Source organism: Phycodurus eques, chromosome 4, assembly GCF_024500275.1.
Source record: "Phycodurus eques isolate BA_2022a chromosome 4, UOR_Pequ_1.1, whole genome shotgun sequence".
Lineage (NCBI taxonomy): Eukaryota > Metazoa > Chordata > Actinopteri > Syngnathiformes > Syngnathidae > Phycodurus > Phycodurus eques.
This window is the reverse complement of record NC_084528.1, coordinates 24,769,723-24,795,654: the sequence shown is the minus strand read 5'-3', so window position 1 is coordinate 24,795,654 and position 25,932 is coordinate 24,769,723. Positions and strand designations below refer to the sequence as shown.

The 25,932-nt window shown below is 39.6% G+C and overlaps 3 protein-coding genes across 3 annotated transcripts; 1 reads left to right on the top strand and 2 right to left on the bottom strand.

The window, feature by feature from the left end:
* Window positions 1-266: 266 nt before the first annotated feature.
* Window positions 267-9,226, bottom strand: rab5ab (RAB5A, member RAS oncogene family, b). The gene is made up of 6 exons (XM_061674767.1): window positions 8,986-9,226; window positions 6,327-6,525; window positions 4,206-4,357; window positions 3,576-3,698; window positions 2,718-2,811; window positions 267-1,225 (listed from the first exon to the last, which is right to left on the bottom strand). The coding sequence occupies exons 2-6, from the start codon at window positions 6,490-6,492 to the stop codon at window positions 1,110-1,112; spliced, it is 651 nt and encodes a 216-aa protein (XP_061530751.1). The 5' UTR covers window positions 6,493-6,525; window positions 8,986-9,226; the 3' UTR covers window positions 267-1,109.
* Window positions 8,928-20,375, top strand: efhb (EF-hand domain family, member B). Its single transcript, XM_061674766.1, has 13 exons — window positions 8,928-9,695; window positions 9,829-9,888; window positions 11,070-11,213; window positions 11,944-12,118; window positions 12,198-12,308; window positions 13,713-13,833; window positions 15,054-15,140; window positions 15,214-15,281; window positions 15,358-15,518; window positions 16,463-16,670; window positions 16,734-16,946; window positions 17,520-17,701; window positions 19,120-20,375. Exons 1-13 carry the CDS (start codon window positions 9,660-9,662, stop codon window positions 19,264-19,266), a joined length of 1,713 nt encoding a protein of 570 aa, XP_061530750.1. The 5' UTR covers window positions 8,928-9,659; the 3' UTR covers window positions 19,267-20,375.
* Window positions 20,376-21,172: 797 nt separating this feature from the next.
* Window positions 21,173-25,832, bottom strand: LOC133401945 (uncharacterized). Its single transcript, XM_061675477.1, has 5 exons — window positions 25,389-25,832; window positions 24,586-24,699; window positions 24,055-24,166; window positions 23,593-23,738; window positions 21,173-21,403 (listed from the first exon to the last, which is right to left on the bottom strand). The coding sequence occupies exons 1-5, from the start codon at window positions 25,692-25,694 to the stop codon at window positions 21,392-21,394; spliced, it is 690 nt and encodes a 229-aa protein (XP_061531461.1). The 5' UTR covers window positions 25,695-25,832; the 3' UTR covers window positions 21,173-21,391.
* Window positions 25,833-25,932: the final 100 nt, after the last annotated feature.

Here is a 25,932-nt window from a genome sequence, read left to right as displayed (position 1 = left end):
CACTATGTGCAAAACCGCTGCTAATTGTGAAAAGCGTTAAGCTGAATTCACTGCCACCATACAGTGCACCCATCTCAAAATTTTGCTTGTAAGTCAAAGCACAACAACTGTCCAAACTATAGCATCTTGCAAAACTCTTATGTCACTTGTATCTCAAGGAACCAGTGGATGGCCTACAAGCGTTTTCATACAAATATCATAACTATAATTAAGAGTTCAGCAAAGCCACTTACCCTGCGAAAGAGCAAAGAAGGCGTACAAGAGAGTCAATCTTTATTGAATTTATTACGTCGTATTCAGACACTCAAAAACCAATCGGGCCCGTCGTGCGGTTAAAACCCATCGAGCCGTTAGCGGGTCACAAGCACTCGCTCGTATAAAATGAAGACATGATGATCAACACTGTAATGCGATTAAAAGTTCCTTTCCAACGTGACACCAGAGAGTTGATTTTGTTTTGTTAATAACACTACACAGAGCTAATTAGAATAATCTTTAAAAAAAAATTAAATAAAAAAAAAAAAAAAAAAGAAAAGAAAAGAAAAAAAAAACACCACAGCTTTACCAGTTGGAGACGAGAAGAGAATTAATAAAAAAAAAAAATAAAGCATAACGAACTGTACAATTGTTCGGAATCTCGTGTTGTGTGGTCGTTTCTACACGTGCGGTGTTGACTCGGTGGGGGAGTGGGAGGGAATGATCCACATATCCTCCAGGAAGTAGAAAAAAAACCATCCCTCCTGATGGGTTTTCTCATGACAGAACTGGAAAATGAGGGGAAAAAGGCGGGGGCGTGTAAGGATGAGAGCCATTTTGTGGGCGAAGGGCGTTGGGGGTTAGTTTACGACGAGAGGGTGAAAAGGGGTTTGCCTCAGGCGTTGTAGTGATAACATGCATCCACTATACCGACATACACTTCTTAAAAAAACCTTTGCAAAAAGAAAGAGGAGGAAGATCAACAACAACAACACAAAAAATAGGTTTTAGAAATGCAGCTATACAAAGTCTTTCGCTATTCCGGACTGGGGAGGGAGGTGAGGCGCAAGGTAAGGAAGCTGATGTGTGTGTTTTTGTGGTGGTGGTGGGGGTGGGGAACCGCCGCGGCCCTCCTAGTTACTGCAGCAGGTGCGGCTGCTGGGCTGGGCCGTTTCGGTCAGGTCCACACCCCGGTTCCGCCCGCCGCCGCCGCCGGCCGCCTGTGGCTCGTTCTTGGGGAGCTTCTTGGCTGCGATGACATCACCAAACAGCGCCGTCACCATCAGCTCGAGCGGGGACGGAACGCCGTGTTTTATAGTTTTTGCGCTTTATCTCATCTTACGGATTGTGTTAAATCAGTGGATCAAAGCACATTTCACAACCGGGGTGGATAATGGACGGCCCACTGACCGTTTACATTATCAAGAATCCTGTAATAGTTGAAATGATTCATTTTTTTACATGTATTTTGAATTACTGCATCTCTTAAAATAATTGGATAATTGAATTACTGCAAACAAACCAAAAAAATAAAAAATATTTAAAATTAAATTTATTTACTTTGTTAAATATGGTTAGGCTTAATTCCTTCTAATTCAATGAATTATGAATGAAATGTTTTAATTATATTATCAAAATAAACTTAAAATTCACATTGCCATTATTCATTCTTAATTAAACTATAATTTCGACATTTATTTCTCTAAAATTGTTACATTAAAATTAATTTGTCATTTCTCTCTTTAAATGATGGGTCAACTGATTTATTTTATATAATACCATAATAATTATTTGAAAAAATATGTTACATATACATTTATCAAATCATATTTCATTAAAATGTGAGATATTATACATATACATTTGGGCGTAATTTAATCAATTAACTTTTTTATTTGCTTCATTTTGCCATTTTCCTTTGATTAAAATCGATTACTTGAAATGTATTTTATTTTCTAATTTCATCTCATTAAATAATTGGGTAAAAGATTTACTGTTAATGAAAAAACAATAAAATAATTACATTTAATAAATTATAATAGCACTAACAAAATAAACATTTTATGAAAATAAAACTTGATATTTTACGTATATTTTATTAATTTCTTTTAATAATTTTTTAAATTACTTTTCCGATTTTCCCCCAAAACTAGTTCATTAAAAGGTATTCACTCATTTTTCATACATTTTTCAGTCATTTACCACATTAAATGATTGGTTAATTTAATAATTGAATATGCTAAAATAAAAATTGTTTTCAAATCCACATATTTAATCATTTGTTTATTTTTTAATCAAATAATTGGTTGATAATTACGTTCATCATAAGTAAAAAAAAAAAAAGGAGAATGACTTATTTTATTATTTAAAACAAACTCTTTTGACATACACATTTGAACTTTTTTATGACCTGGCCCGCTTCTTTTGTTTTTAAAGCTCCAATGTTGCCCTTGAGCACACTATCTGAGAATCTTATGTTATGTGGAGATGATGAATAACAGAATTGCTATATTTCTTGACATTTCAGCACAATTTCCCCATTTTTTTTTTAAACTTCACTTTCACATAATGTACTTTTAACATTGTTTAATGTTATTCACCCAAAAAGACACCTCCGCATATCTGCATTTAAGCTATTTACGAAAATACGGTATTGCAAAAAAAAGCTAAGCTATGTTGCATATGCTAGCGTTGCCTGTGGAGTTAAAAAAAAAAAAAAAAAAAAAAGAAAAGATGCTCACCGATGGCCATGAAGATCTCATTGACATTCATCGACGTCTTCGCCGACGTCTCCATGAAGAGCAGGCTGTTGTCGTCGGCGTACGATTGCGCGTCCTGCACAACATGGGGTCCTTTACATCAGTTTCATAGCACACGTGTACGCATTACTAAAGAGCTGCATTCAAAAGCTCTTTCCAAAAAGCCAGCAACATGTTAAGACACTCAGGGGCAACTTCATTTGGGACACAGTGCAGAGAGATACAATACAAGTTGAAACATTTCAAAACTCACAGTGTGAAATGTATTAGAGTAGCACAAAGTGCAATTTTTATCATGAACAGAATAAAGTGTGGGCAAACCTTTGTACTCTAGGGGTCACATTTGTTTATTAAAACGGACAGAGAGGCTAGGTCATTCGTAAATGGGGTGGGGGGGAAAAAATAAAGTTAAAACGTATACATACAATAATTTACTAATGATAATTCATTCTAATGTTTGATTGTATTATTTTTTATAATGCAATATAAATAATTAACCAATTATTTAATACATTTTTTAAAAGATCAATAATTTCCTTTGTTTAAGCAGACAAGGCAATCGAGAACAGATTCTCATTTACAATTCCAACTTGGAGGCCATTTCGGGTTCAAGAAATGAATGAATGCATTTAAATGACTCAATTTTAGCAAAATAACTGCTTAATAAATGCAACATATCAAAGGACTCTTGGTAATGTTAATGCTCGGTGAGCCGGATTAAAGGAGCAAGGCCGTACTTTGCCTGCACAAAAAAAAAGTGTTTGAGGTCAAAAAATAGATGACACAGTAAAGGACTTCAATTATATAAAATAGAAATGAGCGTGGTTCTTTTTCACCCACCTGGAAGTCGAGCGCTCGCTTGCTGGCCAGGTCGGCTTTGTTTCCAGCCAGCGCGATGACGATGTTGGGACTGGCTTGTCTCTGGAGCTCCTTCACCCAGTTCTTTGCCCGCACGAACGACTCCTGTGCAAGAAACAACGTCAACAAAAACAACAAGTTACCCATGATGCCCAATTAGTAAGGCTTATATAACAGGGGCGAGCAAACTTTTGTGTTCAAGGCCACATTGGATTTTTTTTAAATGGGCAAATGAGCCAAATCCTTTGTAGATGTTTGTCGGCGGCACGGTGGACGACTGGTTAGAGCGTCAGCCTCACAGTTCTGAGGACCTGGTTTCAATCCCCGGCCCCGCCTGTGTGGAGTTTGCATGTTCTCCCCGTGTCTGCGTGGGTTTTCTCCGGGCACTCCGGTTTCCTCCCACATCCCAAAAACATGCATTAATTGGAGACTCTAAATTGCCCGTAGGCATGACTGTGAGTGCGAATGGTTGTTTGTTTCTATGTGCCGTGCCACTGACTGGCAACCAGTCCATGGTGTGCCACGCTTCTCTCGCCCAAAGTCAGCTGGGACTCATCCAGGACCCTAATGAGCACACACGTCATAGAAAATGGATGGATGTTCACGACGTACCTCGTTGGTGATGTCATAGACCACGATGGCGGCCTGGGCGCCTCTGTAGTACATGGGGGCCAGACTGTGGTAGCGTTCCTGACCGGCCGTGTCCCAGATTTCAAACTTGACCGTCGTGTCGTCCAAGCATACCGTCTGGGTCAGGAAGGCGGCTGTGAGACGCGCAATATGGACAGTGGTGCTATGGTCAGCCATTTTAAAACGGTAGCGTGTTCATAAACTCGCGGTATTTGCCAGCATTCGGACCGAGCCCCGCTGTGAAGAGCGAAAAAAAATTTCATTGCCTATACTGTATTAATAGTTCAAATTGTAAATATACCACAAACTATGATCCCTTTTATCCATCCATCCAAACACATTTTACAGCTTTACCTTTTGAAATGGCTTCCAGACGACTTCATAAAAAAAAAAAAAAAAAAAATTTTAATAAAAAATGCACCGGAATTGCGCTTATACATCTGACGAAGACTCTCCGTGACTTCTACTAACAACCCAGGCTTAACTTAGTTCCTCCCCAAAATACAAAAGTCTTCACCACTCCATCAAGATGTATCATTTCAAACTTCAACAATACTTGTTGTACAATTGTGGCCAAAATGATAATCGGGATTATTTTGATCAATATTGTACTCACGATTATCAATCACAATTATTCATCATGTTAGGGAAAACATTTATATTTTTATTGCACTACTTTTCAACAATATATTAAGTTTTCAGTGCCAAATGACACTTTAAAATACATTGATTATAATTTTTAAATAAATGCATCCGTCCTCTGACCCCCTTTATCAGTTATTATAAAAATAAATTATTTACACAAAAATTTAAAATTTACTAAGGGCTAACTGAATAAATATGATAACTCTGCCCTGAATCCAAAACAACTCCACCCAACGGATGCTGATCCCTTTCGAAGCACTCGCTCCTCTCCATCATGCTCCTCATCTCCAGTTTTTTCTGTACTTTCTTCTCGCACCATGACTCAGCAGGGTGCGCTCGCTTGTTATTTAGCTTAATGAAGCTGTAACCATGCTTTCGCCCCCTGATGCTGGGCTGACAACTAGTTGAGAAAGTGCTTGATTAGATATACAGTATACCACATTGTAAATGTAATATCTCCAACGATCAGTTTAATTTCATCGTGGCAGCCAAAAATGGTGATCCGATTAAAATTTGATTCATTGTCCAGCCCTACTTCCTTGACATCAATTACTACTTTACGATTAGACAGTGCTTTTTGCGTCGTGTTGTGACATGTTAGGAGGTTACAGAAAGAGCACAAAAATATGCTAATGTGTCAGTTATTCTGTGAATAGGTAAGGTTAGGTTGGACAGAAAAAAACGTCTCAATGTGAATTTGTAAATAACGAACTGCAAACAGGCAGGGCTTCACTGTTCCGTGACATATTTACTACCTCCCCAGTGATCGCCAGACCAGTTAAATTCCTGCTCTATTCAGAACAGTGTGTAAAAAAAAAACAAAAAAGACAGAAAAACTTGAGCGCTTTAACTGGCAGGGAAAATTGTACATTTAATTTGTTACATGGAAACCTAGTTTATGCAGTCAACTTCAGTATTTCTTCTTTTCTTGTGGTGTCGAACTCTCAATGGCGTCTCCACTACTGGCATAACTGTTCCATTCAGACAATGGATGGTATGGCATTTGTGACTAAAACATGTCTAGCTTTAGCATTATAATGAATTGGATTTTTTCTGAAATGTCTGCTTGCTAGATGCCCTTGTGTGCCAAGTAACCACAAACCCCCTCCTTAGTATTTTGTTTTCACTGCTTGTGGAGCACTGGGTCTTAAGGAAAACGGTGGAAGCTAATTTTGCTATTGTAGTGCCTCGATCGAGTGCAAAGTGGCAAATTGGATTTTCCATTTTATGGAACTTAAAAGTATCCTTCACGTTATATTATTCATTTTTGTGGCGGTTAAAGCACTCAAGTTTTCCTGTCAGTTCATTTGGGTTAGGGTTAGAACGCTAGCCCCTAATTCTGCTGTTGTCAATGGAGCAGGAAGTTCACCCTAAAGTAATTTGCTGATCAATGGGGAGATCAGAAGTATGTCACAGACCCGGTCCAAGTATCCCATCGGGACAAGACATGACCCAAACCTCCGATGGTGCTCTCCTGGAATTCATGGAACTGTCCCTTGACGAAGCGGAGGACCAGACTCGACTTCCCCACCGCTGACTCCCCCAGCAGCACCAGCTTGAACTGGCAGATCTTGTTGCCGGCGTTGGGCCCATTGGGTCGGGTAGCTCCGCCTCTACTTGCCATGTCCCTTTCTCCGGACGCTTCCTGTGGTGGATGCTGCGTAAACGCATGGAAAATGCAAACTCAACAACACATAAACATTGAAATGACCTGCACAATCTTAGGCACAGGTTTCAAACGTCATTGTAGTTGTGGTTCCCCTCAGGGGGCCGGTTATAACTGTGAAGCCAGGTGAGGTGGTAATGGTGAGGTTAACAGCATGCAAAAAAAAAAAAATTACTTGGGTTTTAAGGTCACGGTTCTGTTCACATTGGGGACAGTAAAGCAACAAATGGCAAAACAATCAAATGATTATCTTTTGTGTAAACAGGAACATATTGAATGACATTTAAAATTAAACAACAACAGTAAAAATATTTTCTTTTTAGGAAAGAGCAACGTAAAGGAGTTAGACAAGTGGAATAGTATAACTGTTTGAAAAGTCTCGCATAATCATTCAATGTTTGGCGTTGCTTGGCATGACCTCCGCTAGCCAGTGGCTGAGCTGCACTGCTTACAAACTACGTGTGTGGCTAGTACGCCTGTCCCATACCAAATACAGTTGTGTGTGGGAACGTCAATAATCTCCCCATCGCATTCCATAATTTCCCCTGCATTTGATGATTGTCATTTTTATCAGGTTTTGAACAGAAGCTGAGGGGAAAAACTACATCAGGGGCGTGGCAGAAAATGACCTGGACGGCCGGATCTGGCCCGTCGGCCTTAAATTTGAAACCTGTTATCTAAGGGGAGCCAATGCAACAGCAACGATAATTACCCTTTTTATTGACGCTGTCAGATTTAATCATGTTAATTACTGTGCATTACATCATCAAGCAACACTTACAAGCCCAAACACCTCACTCACCTTGTGTCTTTTGTGCATTTACATTTTGGTTTTCCAAGCATATTAGACATACCACTGCCGATTACGCTAGCTAACCGAGGTTCATTGTCACTAGCTAACAGCCAAGACATTTCCGCTCAGTGTTTGGTAATGACTATTGAACAGGGAGCTGAACATATTTCCGACAGAGGAAAGTGGTACATGCAAATTAGCTAAAGAAACTACGTTTTTTTTTTTTCATATTAAATCAATAATAACAGTGGCAAGGTGACACATTTTAATACACCGACTTAGAGAACCCCTCGGAATTCCAGTCCATGTCAGCTTACTGGTGGATATTTTTTACTTAATCTTGTCAGCCAATTGGAGAAGGGGTTCCCTGAGTAGCAGATGAAATGAAAAGATTGGGGTAGATATGTTGAGAAATAATCAAGTCACACTGTTTTACTCAAATTTAAAGGAGACTTTTGGACCAGATTTTCTACATGTGATGTCACACAAAAAAAGCCTCACAAAAAGGCAATTTTTTTAAAACTTGAACTCAATTTCTCCAGAACCAGTCATCCAATTTTCAAAGTTCTGTGTTGTACTCAGGTTGAAGAAGGCATATATAAATATTAACAAATACATGCTACTTAAACAGCTATAACTCCATTTCAGATGACTTTATCTCAGGTGAATTGTCATTTTTGTTGCGAAGCAGCGACTCTTCACACCGACTGAATAATCGGAATGGTTTGGTATTCAGTTGTGACACGCCAAACAAACACTGGTTGCTTTGACAAACTCAACAAATAGTTGTGCCAGTTATGACAACATCCATGATAAGACCTGACATTACTATTCTCATTTACAGCCTGACATCATCATCATTTTAGGCCACAGGTCCGGAACAATGGTCATAAAATAAATTCCTGGAAAATAATAAGGGAATATTTAGGCAGTTTCCCTGGCAGTTTTTAACATTAGTAACATTAAATTACATGATCAGACAGACACGTCACATGATTAATTATCGCAACTGACAGCTAATTGCCGTCGTCTGCGTGGAACTCGCGTAACAAGAGCAAGTTTAAGCAACGTGCCCGGTTGTTGTTGTTGTTGTTGATTAGCATGAATTAGCACAATGGTGGGTAGCGTTAGCCGCGCGGCTAACTTCTAAGTTACCGAGGGGCAAATATTTGCCGGGGACAAAGTCTATTTGACGGCGTGTGGTGTCATTTGGAGACGCCGACACACCACGCGCGTGCGTACATTTGTGTGTTTTAAGTTTCGCTTTGGCGAACATAGATATTATGTGCGGTAGATTTGGGTGTGTACGGCTAGTGACAGCTATGACGTTAGCCGTCACTGGCTAACAGCTGGCTAACGTCACAGCTATCGTTCATAGTGGGGGGGAAACAACAACGTGGTCAAAATGCTTCACAAGCGTCCATGTTTAACAACCGAACACAAGAAGTGCCACCATTCCAACCGGTCGTAACCGCCCGAGTCACCACGCTGGCGGGTTAGCTCGTCCCCCTCCAGCGGTGTGGTCAGCGACGGGCTACGGCTAGCAGGCTATACCGCTAAGGAGGCGCTGCGCTCGGACATTTGTTTAGCCGCGGCCGAGTCGGGAGGAGCCCCGCGTCCGGTTAGCCGCTAGCTAGCTAATCGGCTCGCTTACTCACCCAGCCAAGAGACGACGACGACGACGACGCTGCTGCTGCCGAATGTTGCTCACAGACTCCCCCCCCCCCCAAAAAAAAAAAAAAAAACTAGGCACTTTAATGTCTGCCGGGCTTATGAAACATTAGATTAGTTTTTTCTTTCCAGCAGGCTCCGCCACTGGCACTTGCCTCAACTTCCCTGTTGGCTTTGAACGAGCGATGATGACAGATCGTATGACTGCAACTGGCAATCCTCCTACGTCTCGCCGAGCGCCGCCAATCATACGCTCGACTCCATTCTTATCATTTGGAGGTATTTTACACGGCGTGTATGATATTCCCAGTGGGATAAAGCACCAAACTAGACTCGGAAATCGACACAAAATAATACAGTAGAAATGTAACTCTTCTGCTTTCGACTACACGTCATTAAAATTGTTCTTTTTTTCTTTTCTTTTTTGGGGGGTAAAGTTTTACCCACACGTTTTTTCTAATGTCGCGTTTATTAGCAAGCGCTCTAATTTTGTGTTGCAATGAAAATTATTTGAAATATATCACCTTGTCGGCGTTTGAAATGTTGCTAGGCAACGACAAACGGTTAGTAAGCTAGCACTCGTGTTTTCCCCTCAGGGAACATTTAGTTTTATTTTCAGTTGCAAATAATTGTAAATATTGAAAGTCAATTCAAGGTGAAAATGTCAGACGGAGTGAGGCTCACACACATGGCGGGGGTAAGTCAACCTTTACGCGTTGTTGTCCGATTTTTGCCACAGAACGCCACGTTAGCCTCTAACTTCTGACTTTGATGTTGTGTGAAGACTGTATAACAAATATAAATACTGTATCCCCTTTTCCACACACCAGGCTGGAAAACGAGTCCCTATTGGGGACAGAGCGTCGACTTGTCTACAAGAAATAAAAAGAGTAAGTTCTAATAAACCTTTTTGAGGCACCCCAAAAGTCTGGTTTTAAGTTTAAGACATTATCAGTAAGTAAGAAAGTAAGTGAGCTTTTATGTCTATGGCACAGTTACAAAGCTCTTCACATACATATTGAGACAAAATTGCGACCGATAGGTTAGAACAGAAAACAAAGCAGACAAAGAGGCAAACATGACACCAAAAGAAATCAAGAAAGAAGAAAGTGAAACAATAAAAACGGCATGGGAACAAAAGGGGGGTTTCTAAAAAGGCTAAAAACGGTAATTTAACATTTAACATGCACAATTTTGAAATACGTTAAATAGCAACATTTTAAAAGGAATAAATACCAGGCAGCTGGCAGTTTGTAAATATATGGATTCACTTGAAATCCAAATATAGTTGAGAAAAATAAAGATAATTGACATTGTGTTCCTGAAGGTTCAAAAGATGTAATTTTCCCACATTTTGTAAGACGGCAACTGACTTAGAGTGGGGTTACAAAGCTGACCCATCAGCTACCTTTTGGGAGGTGTCATTTTTCCACATTTGTTTTTCCAGGAAACTGCTTTGTATCATTAACACTGATAGACATGGAATGGGTCAACGAAGTTTTCCAGGCCATTTTTTATTTTCAATGTGTGTTAGTGATGAGAACGGCAGTTCTTTTGACTGTTCTGACTGAATCAGGCGGCCGCACATAATGCACATACCAGAAACTGTCAATGACTGTTAAACGACACTGACACGGAATGCAGGTACAGAGATTGTCTGCCAATTTAGTGGCGTCTGAAGTAGTATAGGAGCCGTAACAGAGTTGCTGAAGCACCTGTGCACACAGTCGTGGCAAAATCCTGCCTTTACTGGGTTCTGGTTAAGAACTAAATGTGAATAATTTCTGTATCGTCGTTATGACTCATGCTCTTGAAGGATCTCCACAAAGGAGGCTACTGCCTGTAAAAGGTGGCATTTTCCCACAATTACAAGTTTCCCCTTGTGTAGATAGTAGGGGTGTAAGGGAACACCATAAAGCCAGAATATAATACATTTTTTGATGGTCTATGGAGGCTCCCTATACTGTAAATTAGACTATACGCTGTACCTTCCTTTTCCCCCAAAACATGATCCATTTTTAAAAGAAGTGTCATTTCTACTTTTTTTTTTTTTTTTTTTTTTTTCCCTCAGGCCCCGACGCCACCTGCGGTTCGAAAGTATCACAACAGCATCCGACCGGGGCCCGGCATGATCCGAGTGCACCACGGGAAGGCCAACGATCCCAAAGTGGCCGACACGCTCGTTCACGGCCTCTGCAGCAAGTCTTCGCTAACGGTCAGCTGGCATTAGTCTGTCCATCCATTTTCTATAGCGCTTGTCCTAACTAGGGTTGCGGGTGAGCTGTAGCCCATCCCAGCTGACATTGGGAAAGAGGCAGGGTACAATTGCAGGACGCATGCAGACAAACAAGCATTTGCACTCATATTCACACCTGTGGATGTGTAGGAAGATGGTACTTTAACAGAAACCCAAGTCACAAAGAGACGAGTAACACCTGCGTCAATGGAAACGTGGATTATTTTAAAATGCCAGCAAGACATTTTTTACAAGTGGCCAAAATGTATTGTGACCCATGTTGCCGAGATCATAATATGTCAAATATTGGCTACATACTAGGAGTGGCGGCACGGTGGCCGACTGGTTAGAGCGTCAGCCTCATAGTTCTGAGGGCCCAGGTTCAATCTGTGTGGAGTTTGCATGTTATCCCCGTGCCTGCGTGGGTTTTCTCCGGGCACTCCGGTTTCCTCCCACATCCCAAAAACATGCATTAATTGGAGACTCTAAATTGCCCGTAGGTGTGACTGAGTGCGAATGGTTGTTTGTTTCTATGTGCCCTGCGATTGGCTGGCAACCAGTTCAGGGTGTACCCCGCCTCCTGCCCCATGATAGCTGGGATAGGCTCCAGCACGCACGCAACCCTAGTGAGGAGAAGCGGCTCAGAAAATGGATGGATGTATGGATTCTAGGAGTAATGCCTTGTTTCCCATCGTTGTGTTCGCGACAGGCCGCAGTCACGCTCAACCCGCTACCTCTCACCAAGTTCCAACAGAAGCTGCAGGAGGTTAGCGAGGCCGTGTATGCCTCGCAACAGAGGGCGCCACTTGGCTCTACGCCCAACAGATGTGGACTTCCCGCCTGGTACAACGAGCAAACCACGTTTGGAATTAAAACTCATCGAAGTATGTGAGATGAAATTGTTTGTTTGTGTTTTGAGTTTGGTTGGTTTCTCATTTGTCCTTTTTCTCGGTTTGTGTGCAGATGTGGATGCCGTCAATGTGATTTATCCTCCAAAAACTGCGGAGGAGTTGGACAAGGAGGAACAGGAGTCACATCAGGCTTATGTTCGCAGTCACAACAGATACTTTGTTGGTAACAACGCTGCATGTCTTTAAAAAAAAAAACAAGTAAACAAACAAGTAAAGCTGTATTGTCAAAGCCAGTTTTAGTGCATATCCAAAGATTAGTCATTGAATATCCGTCCATCCATTTTCTGTACCGCTTCTCCTCACGTGGGTCGCAGGCGTGCTGGAGCCTATCCCAGCTATCTTCGGGCAAGAGGCGGGGTACACCCTGAATTGGTTGTCAGCCAATCGCACGGCACATATAAACAAACAAGCATTCACACTCACATTCACACCTACAGGCAATTTAGAGTCTTCAATCAACCTAGCACAAATGTTTTTGGGATGTGGGAGGAAACCGCATGCCCGGAGAAAACCCACGCAGGCACGTGGAGAACATGCCAACTCCTCACAGGCGAGGCCGGCATTTGAACCCCGGTCCTCAGAACTGTGAGGCAGATGTGCTAACCAGTCGTCCACTGTGCTACCTCAAATTGAATAAACAAAACAAATTTGAATCTAATCTCATCTATTCCGTTGTTATATGCACAGTGAATGGGGATTTGATAAATTGTCAGCAGAGTTTGATGTAGGTCTGAGCTGCATTGCCTGTTGGGCAGCAATGTCAATTTAACAACAAAACTAAAATACAAGCAGAAAAAAATATCAACCACTGAATTGTTAAATGAGTTTTTTGTCAACCACATTTTTGACAGCAATGTAAATATAGCATAAGAAATGACATCAAAACATGAAAAAAAATCTTTCAAATAAACAAAAATAAAGAAGTTGTTTAATGTCAACAACTGAACTGTTAAATGTATGTAGGATTTTAGAGTGGAGTGCCAACCAAATTTAATCCAGAGCTGATCCAGATTTCATGTTTGGCAGCAACGTGAATGTAACATAATAAATGACTTTAAATAATAATAAAAAATCTTTCAAAAGTTTAATCTCCTTCACTGAATTGGTAAATGTATGTTGGGCCTTAAAGTGTAATGTGAACCAAGTTTAATCTCGATCTGATTCAGATTGCATGGCAGCAGTGTAGATGTAACGAAAGGACTTCAAAACAACAACAAAATCTTTCAAAATCAACAACAAAAAAAGTCTAATCTCTTCTCAATGGATGAATTTGTGAATCTATGTGAACCTTCTGTCAACAGTTTGTGAAATATCCCCCTTCGGATGTAATGTCAACTGAGTTTAAGCCATATTTGATCCAAATTGCCTGTTTGGCAGCACTGTAAATGTCAAATAAAATGTAACAAATACTGTACATAAAAAGTTATATTTGTTTGGGACTGTGATATATGGGTATTGATTAAAGAATTATCTAATGTGATTTTAATTCATTATTAAAATAAAAATAGCATTTTTGTATTATAAAATTAGTACAATACAGTTTTACTAAATTGTAATTGTGTTCCAGGTGAGCAAATAGACAGGAAATACAACTACAATAAAGACAGTTGCTTCGGGATCAAGACGCCTTATTACAAGGACGGACGTTCCGTCGGGAGAAGTCTGCATTGGCTGGGGGAATCCACAAGGTGCCACGACAGCGAATGTTATTATTTGTTGTTATTATTTTTTTTTTTATCACTTTTTCACCAACTTCTCGGTGCTAAGCCTGGTTCTAAGATTAGCCAGGTCAAAATGGCAAATAAGATTTTCTTGTTGTGGCTTATCTTCGTTTTTTTCAAAAGTCGCCACTGGAAAAATAAGGGTTTAAATTAATTTAAAAAAAAAAAACATTAACGGCCCTATACTGATATAAGATCATCTGACTGTGGCGTTTGCCATGCAACAGTTACTTGGAAACACCGCCTTCTGCTAATTTACAGAAAATTAGTCATCATTTATCGATGATAATTGTGATGATGGAGATAATGCACAAAGATGTACAAGGCAATAATGACAATGCAATAATGAGGAGCGAAAAAACATTTGAAAAATGTATTTTAAATAGCATTTACCAAAATCAACCATTGAAATTTTTTTTTAAATAAAATATTATAATATATCGTTATTTTTTCTGGATATATATATTTCTATATTATTATATCCATCCATTTACTGAGCCGCTTCTCCTCACGAGGGCCGCGGGCGTGCTGGAGCCTATCCCAGCTGTCATCGGGCAGGAGGCGGGGTACACCCTGAACCGGTTGCCAGCCAATCGCAGGGCACATAGAAACAAACAACCATTCGCACTCACAGTCCTGCCTACGGGCAATTTAGAGTCGCCAATGAATGCATGTTTTTGGGATGTGGGAGGAAACCGGAGTGTCCGGAGAAAACCCACACAGGCACGGGGATAACATGCAAACTCCACACAGGCGGGGCCGGGGATTGAACCCGAGTCCTCAGAACTGTGAGGCTGATGCTCTAACCAGTCGACCACCTGTGCCTATATTATTATTATATATTTATTTTATTTATAATGTTATTTATAATTATTTTATGTAGATTATGTTATATGATGTATTTATTTCTTTTTATTTCTTGTCAAGTATAGCTTATTGGTGGTTTTATTTCTTCATTTTTAATGATATATTATTTGATATTTATAGATTATTTCTATTTTTGTAATGAATTACCATTCAATTAAAAAAACATATATTTTCTACTAAACTTAAATAAAAAGACAATGAATGAATTAAAGTGCCACATTGCTTTTTGTACCAAAACTTTGTGGTTCGTATTCAACCATGTTCATTTTGTCACTTAAAGTATGAGTGTTTCGTTAAAATAACTATGTTATATACTGAAGGCTCCACAATCCAAACCCTGAGTGGCAGAGATCTCCTGGCAGCAGGGAAAAGTTGGAAGGACAAATTGGCAACGTGAAGAAAAACAAGTATGTTTCTTATATTTCACAACCAATATGTAGAAACATGGAACTTTTATAACTTGTCATGTGATTCTCCCAGGAGAGGAAACAATGTCGAGGTTTCACCAGACCACACTTTTGGAATCATCATACCTCAAGATGAATGCAGTGAGTTTTCTTTTATCTGAGCCGATGACGTGAGCTGAGATGGGAACGTGACGCTCGCCTGGGTTTGCTTCCACAGGTGTCAGAGATCTGATCCACTCGGGGCAGCAGCCGGCGGGCAAGCGAGCGCGAGCCGCCGAGCGCCAGCGTTGCCTGGCCAACGCCGTGCGGACCCGCCTCAAGATCATCAATTCACAGAATTTCCCGTCGTTGCTGGAGGCCTTCAGACACTATGACAAGGTGGGTGGAATGGGTCATAATTCTTGCCAACTGTTGTGAGAAACTTGTGGAAGGAATTGATGTAAACTTCTGACTTTGAAGAAAGTAATGAAAAATTGTCTAAAAGAAAATCCTTATTTCACTAACAGGAAAAGTTTAGTCTGATTTCATGTCGGACGAGAAGAAAAAGTGTATGTCTTTTTATATAGTTTATATAAATCTTATGTTAGCAAAATGCTAATGTGACACTACTAACTTGAGGCCAATCTATGCAGCACTGATTTACATTTACAACCTAAATTGTAATATTTGTTCCATGAAATTGTATTTATTCCCCACAGTCTATTCTCTGCATTTTGTAGTGTTTTTCTTGGTTGCTGTTTAAGTGGATTTAAGTTAGATTTTAATTTTTTTAGTCCAATCAAATTTCAGCCTCTACATGCTTCCCTGTCAATCTATTCTGCCGCAGGGCCTTCTCAATAGTGCTGGCCCACGTAATTTAAACCATTCAGATTTTAAATTTGCCCACGATAACGTGAGCGTTTTTCCACCCTCTGAATGGTTGATCAGAGCAAAACCTGTCACAGCCAAGTTCAACTAGCAAAAAACATGTCTGGAGCAATCTGCACACATTAACACGTTCGATCATCAGTGTTGTATTTAAATGCTCATGTTCTTGTCATGTTATTAGATAAATACTAATTGTGAACTGCTCCAGATGATGTTCATGGCACAGTTGAGTGCTGTTATATTGCGTTATTGTATAATATCCAAGGTTTTTATAATTTATTCACAACTGTGTTGGGTATTTAATAGTGCTACTAAATGAGAAAATGTTTCCAAACTTTTGACTGGTAGTGTGTGTGTAAAATGAAATAGGAACGGACCCACAAACCAGGAACTAGTCTGCTAACGTGATGGCCCAGCAGATGGATTGATTTAGAAAACGGCGTTTTTGTCTCCAGAAAGGTCAAGGACGCATCGACAAGGAGGACCTGCGGGAAGTGTGCCGACACTTCGAGGTGGTCGCCAGCGAGGCCGTTCTGGATGACGTGGTGGATGACTGCGACACTGACCGAGACGGATTCATCAACTTCCTGGAGTTCGCCAACTTCCTCACCTTGAAGGAGACGATGCCGCTGGACAGACGGGAGCAGCACCTAGTCATGGACGGTGAGTTCCAAGAGTACAGAATTTGTAGATAGAACCATGACAATTCTGAACTTTTGCATGCAGCCCAGTTCCAAACCGGCTCAGACCGCCCCAGATCGCGATCGTCCGGACTTCCTGGTCCTGGCGCTTTGTTAAAAACTGATGACTTAGAGCCGTTCAAGATTGGCAGCTCAAAGAGGACCGTGAGGACCCTCAGAAGACCCGACCCGGTCTCGGACCGCTTCATCACCACCGCTTCCTTCATTGGGGCGGCCGCCGGGGAGCCGCAAGCATCCAGTAAGTCACCAAGTCAAGTTAAGTCAGTTTTATTTATATTGCGCCAATTCACAACAGAAGTTTTTTCAAGGCATTTTACAAATTGAGCAGGTTAAAAACCACATTCCTCTTTTATTATTATTTACAAACTCCAATGCCAAGTGAAGTTAGGACATTGTGTAAAACATAAATAAATACAGAATACAATCATTTGCAAATCCTTTTCAACTATATTCAATTGAATACACCACAAAAACAAGATACTTTTTTGTTTAAACTCATGAACGTTATTGTTTTTTTGCAAATATTCTCTCATTTTGAATTTGATGCCTGCAACACATTCCAAAAAAGCTGGGGCAGGGGCAACACATGACTGGGAAAGTTGAGGAATGCAAAAAAAAAAAACCATTGTTTGGAACATTCCACAGGAGAACAGGTTAATTAGAAACAGGTGAGTATCATGATTAGTATATTATAAACACCCTAAAATATTGCTTAAAAATGTATAATATAGCAGGGACGGAATGATAAACTGCTATATAGCGTGTGGAACAGTGTATTGGCATATATTCCATCCATATTATCTCTCCGCAGACACTCGCACGTTTGGGGTCCCGTCGGTCCGGACCGACAAAGCGCCGCCGCGCAACCGGAGGATCACCGACAACGTCAACTACAGCGACATGACCACGGCGGTGGACCTTTTGCTGCCGTCGGTGTACGGACGCCAGGGAGTCTACCAGGAGCACTTTATCTGCCCACGCTCCAAGGAAGAGGTACAGTATGTGCAGTTGATATGACAGACTGAAAGAAAGTAGCACACACACACACACACACACACGCTTTACAATTCGTCGAGTGTATAGTATTCCGCAATTGGCGTGTTCAACGGCAGTATTTCTTGTCAATTGTTGACCAAATGTGCGTTAAATGTTAAAGACACAAACGTAAGACACAAACGGCCCTCACGTCTAATGTTTTTTAAAGCACGTGGTGTTGACAAAGCAGTTGTGGACTTGGATTTTTCAGATGTAAAATTAGCTTGTTCTAATGTTGTGATAAAAAAAGACTCTTCCAAATGTTTTTCACGACTTATGCATTCGGCAAACTTGCCGTCAACAATTCTTGTCTGTGATTGGTCACATGTTGAAAACGTTGAGCATCCGCAACAGTGATTGGTCAAGAATGCTTAAAGTTTTCAACAGGCCTCATTAGGGCCTCCATTTTGGTGATTGCTAACTTTAATCTTCACTGTACAACGGTACCTTGACTTGACCCAATTTAGAGTTTTTTTTTCAGTCTTGAGTTTTTGTGTCTTTAGTTGCGTGCAAAAATTTTAGTTCAAGATAGTGAACAATTCTTCAAAAATTATGTGAAGTGCTTGCTTCAAGCAGTTTTCCACTCCCAGTTAAACTTTACTGTAAAACTAAACAAAACAAAGAATAACACATTGCCTGTTTAAGCAAACAACATAACTTTGCCTCATGAAATTCCGCTAGCTTAATGCTAACACATAATGGTAAACACCATAGATGGGCTAATGAAACTGGCATCAATAACGTTATTTAAACACAAACTTTAGCAACACATGTAGTCCGACAATACGATGTATAGTCTTTATCCTCTAAAAAAACCAACTTATATTATTACAGCTTACCGAGCAGTTGTGACTGTATTCTTTACGTATATATAGACCTGCATGTATTATACTGCCTCTGGTGGCCAAGGTGGCACACCAGACGTTAGCAGCACAATAAACTAAAGCGGGATATCATGATACACCACCTGTTTGATTCTTTATGTTATTACTGTATGTTTGTAGAACGTACTATACTGAAGAGTACTATTTTGCTTATTTAAAAAAAAAAATTTCAATCAGTTTTGCGGGGCTGGAACGGATATTTGGCATTACCATTCATTTCAATGGGGAAAGATGATTTGAGATATGAGTGTTTTCAGTTACAAGCGCGGTCACGGAACGAATTCAACTCGTAAGTCAAGGCACCACCGTATTTGAGTGTCAATGTCAAATGAAACAAAGATCGTAATTTTAGTACATACCATATACTGTTTATTTTTAGTCAAGTATTTTCCTCTCTATCATTAGTTGTTGATTTTCCCATAGTTACCTTGTTTCCCTTGGCACGGCTTTTTCGTTGCGTGACAAGTACTGTATTCCAATTGCCGTTGACAGATGGCTGAGATCTTCGGGAACGTGGGTGCGAACATTCCCGAGGAAACTTTCGAGGAGGCCTGGAAGCTAGCGTCCACGCGGCATCCCGACGGTGACGTCTGCGTGGAAGCTTTCCGAACGGTACTCGAGGAAATCAATGCTTTGTAGTGAGAACAAAATTAGCAATAGCAAAATAATAAAATAGAAATAAAATAGATAACTACATACGAAAATAAAATAGCAGTAGTTTTTATATTGGTACTAAATCTGGCATTTTATGTCACCATATAATCATTAAAAAATGGCATAAGTCAAGAAGAAATTAGCTTTTTTTTTTTTTTTTAGCCTGGGAACAAAAATGTGTGGTGCAATGATGTGAAAGTATAATTGGGTCATGCAAATTATTTGATGTGTTTTTATCATTTGTTCTGTGTGAATATTATAGTTAATGTAATTCCATCAAAGAGACAAAACAATTTATGGCTTCACGGAGCTATTTTGCCATCACTTCCGCTAAGCAGATTAATTAAGCGTCTTCTTGGCACGCTGCCTCGACTCGTTGACACTGTGAAATAGTTTTAAATAAATCAAAATATGAATTAATAACATGTGCTGTCTGCGCTGTCTTTGTGTTTAAGGGAGTGACGCGGCAGCGTGGCAAATACTTTAAACGCCGCGTCCGCCGTCATCGCCTCGCTAAGATAAAGTCGGTACGCTAACGTCACTACGCTAATCTCATTAGAACGCCACAGAAAAATTAATCCTCTCGTTCATGAACTGATTGTCAACATGAAGAATTACACAGAAGTGTCGACATGCCGCTTTTATGTGCATGGGGTGTTTTTTCCTGCTGCATTCAAGTGTATGTTTCAATGTGGGTCTTGTGTTTTTTGTACGACTGCGTAGAAAAAAAAGGAAAAAAATGGTGAAACTTGATCTGATGTAGTACCAATTTATCCCTTGAGAAGTGGCAATTGGGCACTTTGAGATCAAAGCTGTTAATTGGCTACTTACTGCTTTATGGCGTGTGCCATGTTTTATTCCAGGGGTGTGGTAAATAAGGACGGGCTAAATTTTGCAATTACGATTCCACTATCGATCCAATTCCTTGTTTATTCTCTTGTCGACTCATTGGGTGAGGGAATGACAATACAAATGATGTATGATGTGACTGATGTACTTAGCATTCTATCTTTTTATGATAATACAAATGATGTTTCTGCATATTGGAAGTATTCCCGACCTTTGATGCAATTAAAGCTTTGCAAGAGTTATCTTTTCACGTGAAATAGAGGTACATCTAAAAATACAGGTACTTCTCAATAAATTAGAATAGTGTCAAAGCTCAATTACGTTAGATACACTACCAGTTCAAAGTTTTACAACACCCCAATCTTTCCCAGCTTTTTAAAAAAATAATATTTATGCAGTTCAGTTTCTTATTTTACTCTGAAATGAAAGTCCAGAACAAATAAACTATTCTTACAAAATAAATCATGGAATCAATCTACAAACAAAAATGTATTCGAAACATTCAGGCAGATAAAACAGCTAAACACACTTGTAGCATTATCTCTAAATTGGGAATCAAATATTCTTCGGAAAGTTCTTCCTAACTCTGTTGTGGAAGTTCCCATAATTGTGTGGCTATTCATTGGACTTGAACTACTTGACTTTCAATTTAACATGTTACTTGAGGCAAAACATTTAGTGGGCATTTTGGTGCTACTAATTAGGATCCAAGAAGGCTACTAGTGCGTGAAACATGCCTAGAAGTTGGGCCTACTAGTGTTACTAGGGCAGCACAGTAGTTCACTAGTAAGGTTAATTGTAAGTCAAAAGTCAAAAGTAAGTCAAAAATGGCACAAGAAGTGGGACAAAAAAATGTGACTAATGATGGAGATGTAAAGGATGATGTGGGGGGGGGGGGGGGGGGGGGGGGGGGGGGGGGGGGGGGGGGGGGGGAATCAAGTGGGGAAAAAAATGACATCGCACACCTATTGAGTTTTTGATCTTTCATTGAGCAAAATACAATAAAGAAGATGCAATTGTTTATTTTTAAAAAAAAGGTGAATGGAGTTTTAAATACATTTAAAAAGTGATGGAATCATATAAATAAGTTCATGAGAATTTAAAGGGCTGAGAAGGGCATTCGTGTATACGTAGTGGGTCGAGACCAGAGCATCTTTGGGTTCTGGTTTAAAAGTTTTCAAATCCTCCATTGGCTTTTTTTCTGATGACGTTCAGTCAGTTGTTTTCCAGTTCCAAACGCTGAGACGCTCCCTTTGTCAACTCACGATGGAACCTAACAAACAAATGTTATAAAATTAATTATAGACATTCAATGAAATCCTGATGCATCTTGTGAGTCGGCGATATCTGCCACGTTAAAAAAAAAAAAAAAAAACGATTCAATAAATCGTGATGTATCTTGTGTGTGTAGCTACGATCAGCTAGGTTATTGAAACATTAAATGAAATGAGACTAAAAATACAATAAATTGAGTGTTTGTCGGTGGGATATATTACATAATTTAAAAAAATGTAAATATGAGTGTGTACAGTGGACCGCGCATATTCGAGGTTTGGTTTTTGCCAATTTACATATCTTCTGATTTATTTGGGGATCCTATGACCTGTTATTCGCAGAACCTTAACCATGTATTTTTGGGGGGGATCTGATCGCTGATTAGTCACCTCATTTCATTTATTTTTTTTGTGATTATTTTTTTAAGGCAATTATAAGGGAGTGACAATTATTCGTGGTTGGGCTCGGCCCCTATCCCCAGTGAATACCGTGGGTCCACTGCACTATGTGATGATATGAAATAAAAGAAAACCTGATCAATGGTGAATCAGCTACGGAATTTAGTAAAAAGTTTTTTTTTTCATTTTTTAAACTAATGTAAATCTTTTTTTTAAATATTAAATAATAAAATTAGTCTCTTTTTTTTTTTTTTTTTTTTTTTGTCTTATGTGTGTAGGAAGGCCCAATTTTAAAAAAATCTAATTGCCTTCAATCACGCATGTACTGTAGTTGTTGTCTCACCTTGAAAATTTCAAAATGTTTCAACTTCACGTTTTCAACATGACATTCCTCATCCCGCTTGCGCTTCTTTGGGATTTAGCACATTGGCACAGTAAAAAGCTTTGCAGCGAGTGTGCTTGACGTGATACGCTTCCAACAAGTGACGCGATTAGCCAGTGGAAACGCAGTAGAAGCTTGGGACTCTTTTTTTCCTTAGGAAAATCACCTTTGAGCTTCTTATACACAACAACACAACTCTCACTTCTTGAGGCAAAAATTATGCAGAAAATTCAAAACAGACAAAGGCAATTAAAATGTGAATTCATTCATTAAAATGTGAAATAATTATTCAGTTTGTCCATTAATCGAATTGGGAAATATCTAATAATGATATTCAACCGATTCAATAATCTTAATTTGTTTCATGACCTTTTAACTATTTGTCACTTTAAATGTAATTGACCAGTAATAAGACATTTAATGGTATCTATTTGTTGACATTTGTATTCATTTAATAGCCTTTTTATGTATTAATGACTTATTTATTCATCCATCAAGGAGAAGGTGGTCAGGATCAACAGTTTGATTGGCTACACTGCAATGTATCCATCCATCCATCCACTGCAATGTAGGCCAGTCCAATTAAATCAAGTACCGTATATATAATTTATATTAAATATTCAAAAAGGGTCCTGAAATATAGAAAGCAGTCCTGAAATGAATTAAATAAATGACCAATAAAAAAAATAGGTCGTTCAATATATTAAATCACATTAAATACATAAAATCTCTGAGTAAATACATATTAAATAAAAATGTGATTACATTAATAACATGTCATTAAATAATTAAAAAGGTTCTGAAATGACCATTTAAAAATAGGTTATTCAAATAAATTAAATGCCATTAAATATTTAAACAAATTAAATGCCGTTAAATACATACAAATTTAATTAAATACACACAAATTCAATTCTATAGATAATGGTGCCAATAAATCGTTAATAAGGCCATGAAATATATAAATCAAACCTGAAATCAAATTTTAAAACGCCATTAAATAAATAAGCTATTAATTAATAAAATGCCATTAAATAAAGACACATTGCATCAAGTAAATACATATTCCGTGAAATGAATTCCATTGAAATAAAAAGGTCATGAAATATACAAATCAGTCCTGACATGGTTCCATATGGTTAGCCTAACAGGACAATTGCCTCAATCATTTTTGAACGCTTTTGAAAAACAAGTTCAGCAAACAAGAAGAGTCCAAATGCCTCGATTCAACCTTTGGGTTAAAATGACTTCGGCAATTATGCTACTAGGCTAACAATATTCTGAAATACTATTGCATTTCACAATTTAATTATTACACATTTTAATTCGTATCATTTTAAAAATTTTGCTACAAACAATCTTCCACAACATACCAAATTTTCTAAAATGATGTAAATAAATACTTACTAGTAGACAGCCGTGGCCACTTTCTTCCGCGGGATGGTTTTCTGGTCCGGGGGATACTCGGAATATTCTGGTGCCTTCAGGGTCGTCGGGACCATCCAGTGTCGTCAGATGCCAAAGCCTCATGATGACAGTGCAAAACTTTCTACCTACACAAACAAAACAATACAAGGAACCCTGTTTTTTGTTGGGGATATGTTCCAGAAAACCCCCGGAGTAGACGAAATTTGCAAACTAGCAACCAATTATTTACTGTATTATTTATATCAATTTTTAAGTTTATGCAATTCAATGTCAATATTTGATACTTTAGAGAGGTGCAGGTATATATTTGTCCACTTGAGGTCACCGTCCACACACTTGACACAAGCACATGCCTTTAAAAGCCGTGCTCTGCTCGAGTGACATCAAAGTTGACCCATGTGGATGTGCGACAGACGGCCCGATGCACGTCAACAATCTTACCATGCGTATCAACGACGACGGAGACGTCCTGCGGTAACACAAATATGATGTAGTCCGTGAAGACGGCCAGATGCTGCCTGTGATGCTGCGAGAGAGGCTGACACCTATCGGATCACCTGAAAACCAAAACAAACACACAGAAACGCCAATAAAACTACGACGTATACACAGGAATCCTGCAAAATGTGTGCATCATAGTAACAATTATAGTAATATTAAATGTATTAACACATTCACTGCCATTGACGACTTTAGAAGTCAAATATCTATTAACTGGGAAGGCTGGCAGTGAATGAGTTAAATGTAATGAATGATTTATTTGAATTTATGCATTTAGTTCGCATTTACAAAGGTGGTGCAACTCCAAAAATATATTTGAACTTGTTGGTGTTTTGAGTCACCATTATTGGATTTAAAATAGTACAGTTCTGTCCGCACATCCACTTTTTCTTCACCAAGGACATTACATGTTGGTGAGGATGTGGATAGTATAAGGATTCAGATTCACACGTGTTGTATTTGATATCTCACCTCAGTGGAAACCACGCCAATGAGTTCACAGTATTTTCCTTTGGACATCAAGCTGGAAACGTGCACGCCTGACACACACAGACAGATACGGCTTTCAAATTCGGGTTTCAAAACCTGGGTTAAGCTTGAACCTGGGTTAGGGTTTTAAATTACATTGTGAAGTCAGGATCAAGGTTTCAAGGCAGGGTTAGTGTTTTGAGGTAAGGGTTCAAGCCTGAGTTGAGTTTCAAACAAGGGTTAGGGTTTCAAGTTAGGGTCTGAAGTAAGGGTTACGGTTTCAAGTTGTGGTTTCAAATTGAGATTTCAAGGCAGGGTTAGGGTTTTGAGCATGGATAAGGGTTTCAAGTCATGGTTAGAGTTTCAATATAAAGTTAGGCTTTCAAATTACTATTTCAAGACAGGGCTGAGGTTTTAAAGTAAGGTTCCATACCACGTTTAGAATTTCAGACCAGGGCTGGGGTTCCAAGGTAAGGTTTCAAGCAAGGCTTAGAGTTTCTAAGTAGGCTTTCAAACCAGGGTTAGGGTTTCAAGAAAAGATTTCAAATTAGGGTCACAAGCCAGGGTTAGTTTTTCAAGACGGAGTTTGTGAGGTTTGTGAATTAGGGTTTAAAACAGAGTTAAGATTTCCGACCAAGGTGACTGTTTCAAAATCAGGTCTCAATTTAAACCAGTATTAGGATTTCTCTGTAGGCTTTCAAAGCAAGGTTTCAAGTCATTGACCGTTACTAAGTGACTTTCACTTAAATGAGTTAAAATTAGGTAATCTAAATCAATGTAATGTAATCTGTTGTATTCTGCATTACCTGCTTCACTCCTCTTTCAAAGTCATTCGAATTGACATCCAGGTCAAAGCAGAGCTCAACGAGGAGCAAGATCACTTTACACCGGATCCATGTGATCGGGTCCGGGATGCCCACCACCGAGACGTCGGGTTGCCGGCCAGAGCTCCCTCCCTCCGGACTCTCAGCTCCGGTCGGCGAGCAGAACGTTTTGTGCCCGTCGAACGCGAGCCTCCTCCCGCCGTTCGTTACCTGCGTCTGCCGGTTGAATGATCCCCGAGCGGGACACCGGGGCTTGCTGCACATCAGGCCGTTCCCCCGGCCGCACATCCCGGGTGAGCTCGCCGCGAGTCCCCCGCCACACGAGGCGACTGATCCGCAAGATGGCAGCGGGGACAGGGCGGCGTTGGACCGGGAGACCGTCGGCCACACGTCCGGTAAGAGGGTTGAACCCGACGCCTTTGACAACCTTTCACAAGTAAGTCCTTTATTTATGTATTTATTTATTTATTTTACCCACAATGCCCCAGTGCCAATACATGCGACTGCTGCGTTCATAACAGTTGGA